We start from the raw sequence: 12339 nt of genomic DNA on the forward strand, positions 1-12339 counted from the left end.
GCAGCTTGTTTTCCTGAGGCAAGTGCAGGGGAGCATGGTGGTCACTGTGAATTGTTAACATTCCGCATTCCCAGGGGAAGTGGGATGTTGGCTTTCTCCTCAATTTTTGGATTGAGTTTTGGTTTTGTAGTACCTATTGGTGTGGTTTTTTTCCCATCAGACCTCTTTCCTATTGTCCAATAGTTTCTGCCTATGTGTGGTCTGTTGCTTGACAAGTTTAAATATTTGGATGTATGAAATGGCTAAGCATCAGCCAATACAATGCAGATGTATGAATTGGATTGGTAGTGAATAAGGCCAGTGACTAAGCAGCAGTCACCTGATATTTGTGGTTGTGATTAGGCTTTAGCCACTTGATCATTTTTCAGTTACAAACAGTAACAACACTTTACTAGGTGGGTAATTAGCCTTCAATCTGTGAATTCATTTTACAGCAGTAAATATGCTAGTGCATCAAAAAAAGTATTTAACGATTCATAGTGTCAAAATTAATAGACGAATATAAAGAATATACTTATTAACTGAAATATTTGCATCTATCTGCAAATCATGAATTTGATTAATATAGCTCTTCTGCAGTTTCTGCAGGAATTCAAAAAGAAAATGAGCTTTTAAATGGACTGATGGAAGAAAAATGTTAAAGTCTTAGCAAAACAGGAACACCTTGGTTACTGTTCTGCAAAATCAGTCATACACTGCTGATATGGGATAGTTAAAGACCGAGGAACCATCATAAATCTTCCTGGAAGCAACTTGCTACTAAATATGTCACGAAGCGTAGGCCACCAGGTTGACAAAGGGGATATTCCAGATATGTCCATTTGCTCTCATTTTCAGCTTCTTCTTTCCCTAAAAAAAATCAGAGAAATAAAGACAGGAATAATGACTGAAGGGGATGAAAGTTGAATACTTTCTGGCAGCTTCTGGTTGTGGACAGATTCAGAATATTAAACAGATATATTCTTGTTGGAAGCATAACCAAATCAGTGCTAATATTTGCAGAATGTTTCCAGCCCATCACTTAGACTAGAGTTCACATTTCCACAGGGAATTCAGAATTCTGCACTGACTGCAGTTTGGAGAATTGGAGACATTGCTGTCAGAGATCAGCAGAGTCAGGAAGCTCCCTGGCACTGGGACACTGGAGACTCCCCCAGTGGTTCATAACTGGGCCACACCCTTTCTAGGGATCTGGTTTGAGAAGAATTCCCCAGGTCACACAAGTTAGGTCTGAACAAAACATGGGTTGGCTTGCATTTGTATTGCTTAGTGACATTCTCCTCTGTGCCAAATTAATCTGAAAGAGAAATAGCTATTGCAGTTCCAAGCAGAGAGAAAGGCCACTATTGTTCAGCTGGATTTTGCCCCCTCAATGTCTTTTAGAAACTATTATGGGCAGCACGGCAGAAATACACTCTCCCAAACCATGTATTTGTAACCTAAGAGGTGAATAACATTTCTTCTAATTGGAAATGTTTTTGTGGAGTAAACCTCTCGTTGTAGAGATGATTTCATAATACAGAGGGAAAAGAGAGAAGTGCACCATGCTCAGGGACATAAATCTCTAGTTAATCTAGTGAACATTGTCTGAAGCAGAGATTCCCAGGGGCTCTCTCAGCACAACACATATTGCAAATAAGCATTTGAGAGAAGTCTTGATATTTTTCCACTTGGACCAATTTGTACTAAGATGGAAGAATTAAAGAAGACAAACAGTTCTTTAATCTTTAATTTGCAGGAAAACTGAAATATAAACAACTGACAAAGAAAATACCATTTTGCTATGCAAAATCCTCCTTTGTGAGTTTAAAATTCAGCATTAAAAGTTAAAAGGCATAAATCAAAGTGTTATATTTCAAACAATATAAGACATATCTGGAAGTAAGGAAGCAGGAACTTCTTTTGGCTTTTACTCCTTTTCAGTTGTTGCCTTACAACTGCAGTTTAAAATACCTAGTTGTAAATGGAAGGCTTTCAGTGATTATTAATATGCAGATAGTTTTCTTCTGATGAGACTCTTGCCTATATTTTTCAGTTGAAGTTTATTGAGTAACACAATGTTTGGCAGGATTAACATAAAAATTGTTGACCATGAAAGCAGCTGAATATCTTTTGTGTTTCCTAACTTTTCTTTTAGATGCAAAAACCTTCTGACTCAAAATAAATCTGTATTTTCTTCACTGATGACAGGAGTGATTTCTTCACAATAAAAAAATAGCTAATGTTATTAATTTTTTAAATAGTCCATGCATTTTGTGCCATCATAATGAATTTTTGAATGTGCCTTTCTGCATATGGGATTGGATTTAGTGTTTTGAAGAACCTACTTTTTATATTGTACAGCAATTCCTTATTCTGTGTATTTCTTACCTAGCAATTTTTTAATTGATTCATGTGTTCATAATTCCAGTTATAGATGCAGTGATTTTTTCTGGGATCTATTTGGTATACCTGAATATACTTTTACATATATCCCTATAGAGGTAAAAGGAAAGAAGTATGATGGAAAACCTTCAGATCTTTTTCAGTTTGGATTAGTTTTGGGCTCCTTATAAACTTATCAAATTTGTCATTTTACTGTTGGCATTTGCAATCACTAGCATTGAGGGCTCATTTTATCCCAAAAGAATCCTACAATGCTAATTGTTTTTGAGAAATTAAAGTATCAGTAAAGCTATTCTAGAATACTAGAATACCCACTACTCTTGCTTTTAGAAATAAATCACTTCAAATAACATTTATACTGTAGGAAGTTTGGATTCTTGGTATTTTATATAGAGTGAATTATTCCTTTGTTAATGCAGCGTTATTATTCTAAAGCTAGGAAGAAATTAGTTTTGACAATGACTACAGTAAATGAAATGTGTAAGACTGTTCTGCTGCCCTATAAAAGCATGCCAAACAAATAGACCCTTTTGCTACTTCTTTCTTTTTTTGATTAAGAAAAGAATAAAAAGGGTCCACAGTTGTGACCCAGTTTTGTGTTGGTTATTCAGTCAGATCTTCATGTGACTCAGATAAGTATATAGTGCATTGACTGAAGTTGTGCTGAAATTTTTATGAGTTGAAAACCTTCAATTTATTAAATTTCCCTTTTCCAAGCCCCCTCCCATAAAATATATAAATTATATGCAACACCATAATTTCATGAATTTATTAGAAAATATTAAAAATCTCATCAAGGACCTTATGCTTACTCCTTTTACAAAAGGAAGGTAGTTTCAAAGGCAAGATGAAGACTCAGAAAAAAGATACACCTTGTGTGTGAGAAAATACCATCACTTCTGTATCATGTGTTTTAAATTAAAAAAAAAAGATGTTTTTTACCAGAGAAATCTTATTTTCTTTCTATTCAACCCTCTATGGTTTTTGAACTGAGAATGAAAACAGGAAAGTAACACCTTGCATCTTGTGAATTAAAAATATCTGTTATTTTCTTTCTATTTTGCTCAAGTTCTATATCAAAATTTTGTAATGACACACTTCAGATATTAAAAAATATTCAGGGCAGTAGGATAAGAATAAAAATATCTTACTAAAATAAGAAAGTTTCCCTTCTGATTTCCCATCACAGTATAACTGCACAATACCTGAGGCTGTTCATTTCTGCATTATCACTTTGTTCTTATAATGCTCCTCAATAAATACATTATGTTCTTAAAGTTGTTTCCAAGGAAAAAAAAAAAACAAATTTGCAAAACTCAGTTTATGCAAAAATCACCTTTCTTATCAAAGAACACATGTTCATTTGGTTATAAACAGGCAATTCTTTAAAGTCAGGTTAGGAGCAGTGAGGCAGTGGGAAGCCATTTCATGTTATCTTTTAACATACCAATCTACTTATTGGGTTTTCCTTCCACCCACCCTCCATTCCCCCAATGAAATAAAACTTTACTATACCAAAAGAAGAGTATAATATATTTAATTTATATTTCATAGCACAAGGTGTTATGAACAACAAAAATGCTGAAAGTCCCTGTCAAACATCATCATTTAACAATAATAATTTAAATACAAGCAAGTTAGATAACTTTCTAGCTAAAAATAAACAAAATCCAAAGAAAATACCAATATTTTCTTGTGGAATAGAGTAATTCTGGACTGACATCTGCCACTGGCACAGTGTGCAGTTTCCTTTCACAGTAAATTATGTTGTCCTTGGGGCCACAGAGGAAAATGTAGGTGGGACTGAATTACCATCATTGCAGTAGGCAATTCTCAGTGGAAATGCATCTGGTTTAGTGGTTAGGACAGGATTTCAAGCAATGAGTGCTGTAAAATAATGATCAGAAGGACTAAAACCAAATAAAACAAATCACAATTACTAGAATATTCTTGACTTAGGGAAGTTTTCTAGATTGGATACATAACCAAGAAATCCCAGTTTAAGAAATTAACTATGCTGGGTGGAAAATTACCCTCAACAAAGTGACTGCGTTGCCAGAAAGATCATAGGGAATTTATGGAAGAATTGGGAAAGGTAAAAACAAAATAGAAGTGTTCTGACTGTAATATTATCATTTTTATATCTTCTGAAATATTTAATAAATTTTATATGGTTTTATGTGTTTTTATTCTACAGCTGCATTCCAATTCTGACAAAGGTGATGGATCAGTCAAATACATTCTTACTGGAGAAGGGGCAGGGACTATATTTATTATTGATGACACAACTGGAGACATCCATTCAACCAAAAGCCTAGATCGAGAGCAGAAGACACACTATGTGCTTCATGCGCAAGCTATTGACAGACGGACAAACAAGCCACTCGAGCCCGAATCTGAGTTCATTATCAAAGTGCAGGATATCAACGACAATGCACCAAAATTTACAGATGGACCATACATTGTTACTGTGCCAGAGATGTCTGAAATGGGTAAGGAAAACAAACTGTGCTATTCAACAGTCTTTTAACAAGTGCAAATGCCACGTACTGTTTGTCAAAGTTATCATCACATCATTGAGTGTATGTTAAATACATTGGAGTTAAGAGATGAGAAGAAGAGATGATAAGAAAACATGAAATACAACCCATATGTTACTTGTGACATTCACAGTAAGGAAACAGTATGCACACACACATGCTGGTTGTAAGAGAAGAGTCACTATTAATCTTGAATGTTTTAACATATATGTTTTAATGTATGTTTTAACATAAATTCTTTGGCAAATTGTAATTTCTATTCTAGAAAAAAGATGTATTCATATATCCTCATTCAACTGCAAACTTTAGGGCATTCTCTTAGGTTTACATAAGCACCTATATAATTCACAGGATTAAACACAAAGGAACAGTAGTTCCCTAGATTATTTTAGACATATGTTTACTTATCAAGTTTCTTATAAAGTGAACTGAAGTTCAAAAAGATACCAATCTTTGGTTTTCTCTGTTACGTCATTCAGATATTCTTATTCTATGATATGCTGCCTTATGCAATCAGTTTTCTTTATTTAAGACTTCTCTGGTGTTGAAGTTAGTATAAAATTTTCCTCTAATAGAAGAATTGCCAACAGTATTTTTTACAAGGACAAAAGTGCAGCATTTCTGTGTAATGTAATATCATAAATCCAGGACAATGCAAACAATAAATGTTTGTGTGAATTACCACAGTGAATGCAAAGAGCTTCCAGTAAGAATATTCTGGCTCTGTACAAAACCTCTTCAACTGTCTTTGATAATTCACTGTGGCACAAAGTTCGCTGCTAGAGTTGCAGTTCATTTCAGTATCATCTAAGCTTTTATCTCAGTTATCTCCCATTACACTACAAGCTTTCTTAATGAGGAATTCATTTCCTTTACCAACTGTTTCCAAAAATGTGTAACTCCGTCTTTCTATTTCTTTGGTTTTCTTTGTCTTTAATGGAAACCATTTTAATTGATTATTTTCTTCACCTTTAGAGGCATTTTATTTTCTGAATTGGAGGAAAGATAATGGAAGAGAGATCAATATTATCTTCAAAATCAAAAGTAGCTGATGTAATAATTTTTTATTTGCATTATATTCATGAAAGTTTTATTCTTCTTTCGTCTTCTCAATATTGAGAATTTTTCCATAAATGTAAGTCTTAATTCTGCAGTAATCAGAATTTAGTATTACTATTCAACTACATCATACATGGTACTGTTTTCCAAAGAATGATTTGAATTATCTGGGATGGTATTTTATGGTGTAAAACAGAGTGGGTTATGGTAAACCAATGAAGTTTTACTAGTAAAATAGAAAATTGATGCTTCTGTTTTGCATAAAAGATTTTGATGTTGATGCTGAAAACCACCACACTCATTAATACATTAACCAGGAAACCTCAAAATTAATAAAATTTTAAATTAGCAAAGCAAAACCACTACAATGTATTATAAATAAAATACTTTACTGGTTGTACCTGAGGCAAATCATTAAAATATCTATTCCACAAGGCTTTTGTGTTGTGTGAATAAACCTGAATTTTCATATCCTAGCATACAGGCATTCTGTTCTAGGTATACAATATATTTTCATTGTGGATTTATTATATCAATTTTCTTTTTTCTCCTCTCTTAAAGCATTTTTATTGTCTGCAATTTCAGGAAGACTAATTCTATTACTACTTCCACAGGATACAGTCTTTGTGTCAAATGATGGAGATACCTCTGTCACTTTTATTCTTTCTATAATTAGCATACTTTTTGACATTTAGCTGTGGAGTCTATACATAACTGAACTTGTTGATGTTATTCTGTGAATTTCTAAGGAGGTCTCACTCTGAATATTTCTTCTGATTTTTATATTATCATTTAAAGAGACTGTCTCTCTGCAACAGTTCTCACGCTAAGTGGTATTATTTTTGATCTCCATTATTTTGCTTAGTTTCAGCAGTAGGTTCTTGTTTGTCTCCTCAGGATCCTAGCTGGTATTTTCCCCACAAATTGAACTGAATCTAGTTGTAAAAGCTGTAGGACCTTTATGGCTTTTCTTTTTCAAGTCATGGACAAGTGAGTAGAGAAAAGTTTTGTTAATTTTTTTGGCAAACATTAGACCACAGTTTTCACTGTGACACAAAATAAACATACTATTTGTGCTTTATGTGCAATTCTGGGAGAGATGAAAGAAAATGTCTATTCCTTTCCTTCAATGAATCTTTTCTGTAAAATTTGGCTCAAGAACCAAAATTTATATCTGAAATTATTTCTTCTATAGTATGAAAAACTCAGTTACACTGAGATCCCTGTAGTCTGCTTTAAGGTTTATGAAAGTCATCTTTATGTAAATTAAAAGAAAATAGGAATATTTTTCAGTCAGTAAAAGACTTGCAGATGTGCTAATTGTCAGCTGCAAAATGAGTGAAAATCTCCATGCAAGATTTTTAGTGCTGAGATAGTTTAGAAGTGAGACTAGATGACTTCCTCATGACCCTTCCAACCCTAACAATTCTGTGATTCTCTGATAAGAAGAGTATTCCAAATAAATTCTGCTTAAGAAATTAATAGGCACAGTAGACATTTCCAAACTTCTTTTGAGAGTATTCCAATGTGGTGTAGTCATAATTTCAGATAATCTGGAAGACAATGTTGTTCATAAATATGATTTTTATTAGAAGTGCCTATTTGACTTCCTGTATTACGAAAATAAATCACGTTTTGTTGACTTGTTAGTGTTTTGAGACAGTACTAAGAATTCATTTAGTTAGGCAGACTATCCCTGCATTTATTAAACTTCATCTTTTTATAATTTCTTTTAATTTTTTTGTTAAATATTGATCCATTTGAGATTCAATAGTATAGACAACTATGAAAAGTAATGCATGAATATTTACATTCTCAACAGATGTATTTTATGGAACTGCCTCAATAAAAATTAAAAATTTGTCTTCAGAGAGAGCAATTGCAATATTCTCTTTCAGCTTTTCTTTGAGATATAGCTTCACAAATTTTTTTTTGCAAATTATATATATTAAAAAAAAAAAGAGAAAAAACAAATGGAGATATTTTGAAATAAAATACAATTTTGTTCCCCAATTGAATAATTTTTTTTTTTTTTTAATACTAGGAAAAAAAATGACAAAACATACAAAGTGATGTTCAAAGCATACAGACATCTTTTACAGCTCTTTATAAAGCATTAACTAAGAAAACAGAATGCCCAAAATGTAAGCTCTGAAATGTAGCTGGAGAGCATATGAAATGCTAGTTGTACTCTGAATAAGCAGAGACTCCAGTCGGGGGAATAATGCCATTTTTATTTCCTAACTGGAGTGACAAAATTCTTTCATAGCCAAATTATTTGCAAACTGGGCTACAGAAATATATCATTACAGCATTCCAATGTAATGGACTAGCAGGGGGAAATATCTGTTCCTAGAAGTGACCTCTTCTTCTGTGTTTAGATAGCAAATAAATAGGCCTGAACTGATTTCTAGAACATTTTAAGAAAAAATACATGAACTTTCATTCAAATTTGTTTACCTTTCCACATGAACACAAACACAGTAGTTTAGTTACCTGTAACATTAACATCTGGATAATTGTGAACATACAACTAACTCCAGCTTGATTTTCTTACAATATTCCACTTCAAAGTCATCCAAGGATCCTTATACTTGGTTTTTTAATACATTAATCTGTGAGACTGTATACACTTGGGCTTTTCAGAGACCAGAAGACACTGTATTTAAGTATGCAGAGCATATACATACAGTTTTACTAGGTCTGCAGTAGAGATACAAACAGCAGCTCTTGGTATTCACTTTTAACATGGTAAAAGTGAATTAAGAGTTTCTCAAAGAGGGTAGAAAGCAAGTCTGTGAAGGTTTGCATGGTTAGTTTGCTGCACCGGAAGTGAGACTCCATGACTTTACATCCTTCTAAGTCAAGAGCATACTGAGGGTGTGCACATTAACAAATGTTTCTGTGCAATGGAAATTGATCTAAGAGGCTGAACAACTGGAACAGAGAAACTGATGTCCATGCCACATATATTCGTGAAATCTTGTTTTAAATTAGCTCTTGCCTGGTCTCTGAGATTATGTGCCTTTTAGCAGTCAGAATAAATCAGATGTGCTGCTGAAGCACATCTCCTGGTTTAGTTGCATCTGAAGAAATCTAGGTAGCATGCTCTGAAACAGTTCTATAAGGAAAATGAAAGTGCAACAAATGAAGGAGATCAAGGGTTTCAATTCAGAAACACACTTCTCCTCTCCACTAAATGTGAAATTGAACACCTTAGAGTTTATGTGATACCTCAGTGGTTAATTTAGATTAGAATCTGCTTTCAGATGCAGAGTTATGTGAGAGCAGCCTGTTCTGTTATTATTACAGTATTTTAATGCTGGACCAAGGAGCCTGTATAAAGCTGTGTCTGCATAAAGATAAACAAATAGAATGCAATCTGAGCTTTTATTAACTCACAATCTTACACTCACTGATTTCTTATGGGAAGTGTTTGGCAGTGATAGCAAAGATTCATCATTACATGCCTTGAAAAGTACACTAAAATGAAAAAAATCACTTGTCTCCATTCTATCTGTGCAGTATTTATGCATTTCATTTTCTCAAGGGTTACTCTTAACTTATCCCACCTAGTGATATGCTAGAAACTGTGATTTTATTCTTCTAGTGGTTTTTATTACTAGCATAAAAAATAATTGTCTTTTGAACTCATCTTTCTAATTTGCATCCCCAAATAGGTTCTAGAAGTTATTTCATTTTCAGATCTTTGATGCCTTCCAATAGCTAGATTTTTATATTCATTTAGCAACTTTTATTCATTTGGGAGCATTTATACAAGTTACTTTTCATACTTCAATGTTAATTTGTATTGTGGATAAAGATAATCCTGAAGTCCATTAATCTGTGTTTTTTAGAAGTCAATATCCAAGTTTGGGATCTATGTGTACAGAACATATTTAAATATGCATGCTATGTACTTACTATTTATATTTACATCTCTGTAATTTCTGTTTAAGTTTGTATGTGTGTAAACAATTTACACATACACATATAAAGACAATTATTTTTCAAATTAGTGTAACTATTTTTCCTTAAAAATTATATTATGATAGCATGATATTAATCTCTCATTTTTTAGAATGTGAGGATTTTAGAGCTTTTTAAAATGTATTTGAAAATATTTGTTGGAAAATTTTATTTATTGCAAGTTAATGTTTATTTTCCTATATATACAGGTACATCTGTTCTACAGGTGACAGCCACAGATGCAGATGACCCCACATATGGAAACAGTGCCAGAGTAGTGTACAGTATTCTTCAGGGACAGCCATATTTCTCTGTTGACCCCAAAACAGGTGGGTATTTTATATTTCTGTTGAAATGATTTAGCTATTATGTTGCAGTTAATTAAGTCTGGTAGGTGAAATGCAATGTACACAATGGTGATATGTGGACTTTTTTTCTCAGTGTTTTTGTAGGCTGCTTCTTACTTTAGCACTATGAAATTTATAAGTTGCTATGTTTTGCTGAGTACTAAAATGAGCCTGCTGTGTACAGAATTAATTCTGCATCATGTCATGATGTGAACCATTCAGCCAAACTGCAATAGCACTCTTTCATCTTTTCAAGCCTCTGTTTAGGAAGTGACTCAAGTATGCCTAACACATAATTTTCAATGCTTTGTTTTGTCTGTAGGATAGGCTTGGGAGGATTATTGGATGTATGTTTCAACACGTGCCAATATAAATTGTTACAATTTGTGTTTTTTATAAAACCTCAGGACTGCCATTTAACTGAAAATTCATTCTATGACTTGAGAAGTAGAATGAACTGAAATATTTATGCTTAAACTCTATGCATCACCCTTTTTTTTTTTCTTTCCCACAAAGTGTAAGTCATGTATAACGTATCCAAACTGTTGTATTTAAAGAGAGGAAAAATCTCTTTTGGGGATGGGAATTGTTATTAGTTTGTGATTTTTTGAAGAGCATCATTATGATAATGATAATAACATGGTTATACATTTTAAGTGTGTATTTAAAGTCCTCAATAGTTGGTAAATAGAATGTAAGAGAGTATATTTTTATTTAAATTTTTGACCGTTTTTCCCTGTCTATATCAAAGCTTTAATACTGAAGGGAAAAAATAGAGCACACAGAACAGTGTAGTTTTCCCTAGTTAACTGTAGGGAATAATAATGAGTGCTGGAGTGAATTAACTATAGTGTAAATGGTTTCCATTTTACTGTTTTTGTACTTAAGTTTCTTGGCTTTTGTACACTGGTCTCTGTGGTACCTGGAAATGTACCCTGGTTTTGCTACAAGAGAAGTGTATCTGTGCCATCTCAGAGAGCTTTGAGGTTAGTGCTGCTTTAATCAGGAGACCAAACTCCATGATCCTCAGAGGAAGGTCTGTCTCAGCCTAAAATTTTCAATAAGTTTGGGGGGTCATGTAAGAAAGGCCTGGAATAGAAAATCTATGGTACAGTCCTCACGTTCTCCTTGCCCTTAGAAATATAACTAGTTCATATTTCTAAAACTGTTCAGGCACTCTGAAGCAATAGCCTGCATTTTTTATTTTTATAATGGTGGAGAACTTGTAGTCTGGAGCTGCTATTCAGTCAGTGAAGAATCATAATGGAAATTCTCTGTATCAAGTCTATATCACACAAGAAATAGTATTGTTGTATGTAAAATGAAACAACAGATGGTAGTTTATTTTCACTCCTCAAGCCTTAGGCTTTGACAGGGATTTAATAACACTTTATGAAGTTAAAGTCTTTTTGATATTTGTGTAGAATATGAAAATTATTCTGAAACCATACTCTATGAAAAAGTGAAAATGAGATAAATAGTGTGACAGTGAAAAAACAGGAGGAAGCTTTTTGATTTTATATGTTGCCTTTTTATAATTGCAGAACAGCAGTTAATTTAATTTGGCATGATGAAATGGGAAGAAGAATATTGGAAAAGATGGGAAAGTCTTGATGAATAGCATTTTTCACTATAAAATTTCACTTTGAATTTTTGGGGTTTAAGACTCAGTTTTTAAAGCATCACTCTTCTGAATTTGCTAGCATTTCTTTGACTTTTTTCCTAACACCTCAATTGTTCAATTCCAGCTTAACTATACTTTATCTGGAAGTCTTCTGAATTTACATTTACATGCACAAACTTCCTTTAAAACAAAGGAGGTCCAAAAGTGGCAAAGAGAAAGGTCCCAACATTCATGACTGAATGTTTTTTATGCAGCCTAAGGATCTGGCATCATGATCAGTAAAGTTTCTTGAAGCTATCAGAAATAGATATCAAGCTCTAGTGTGAATACTCATCTTAAAAAGTCTGATACTTCTAGCTTAGTACTGCCTATACTTGGTTTTAAACAACTTAATATCTGAAGACTTTAAAGATAT

At 33.1% G+C, this 12339-nt stretch overlaps 1 protein-coding gene across 14 annotated transcripts in view; it reads left to right on the forward strand.

Annotated features, from left to right (window-relative positions):
- Positions 1-12339, forward strand: part of CDH18 (cadherin 18) — a 494422-nt gene that overhangs the window by 360812 nt on the left and 121271 nt on the right. For all 14 annotated transcript variants that reach the window (XM_071453812.1, XM_071453784.1, XM_071453774.1 and 11 more), the window contains 2 exons: positions 4583-4877; positions 10163-10282. In XM_071453812.1, coding sequence (XP_071309913.1) covers positions 4583-4877; positions 10163-10282 — 415 coding nt within the window. The remainder of the gene's footprint in view (positions 1-4582; positions 4878-10162; positions 10283-12339) is intronic.

The sequence above is a fragment of the Agelaius tricolor genome, unplaced genomic scaffold (genome assembly GCF_023055355.1).
Source record: "Agelaius tricolor isolate 1412-34295 unplaced genomic scaffold, bAgeTri1.0.p SCAF_2, whole genome shotgun sequence".
NCBI lineage: Eukaryota > Metazoa > Chordata > Aves > Passeriformes > Icteridae > Agelaius > Agelaius tricolor.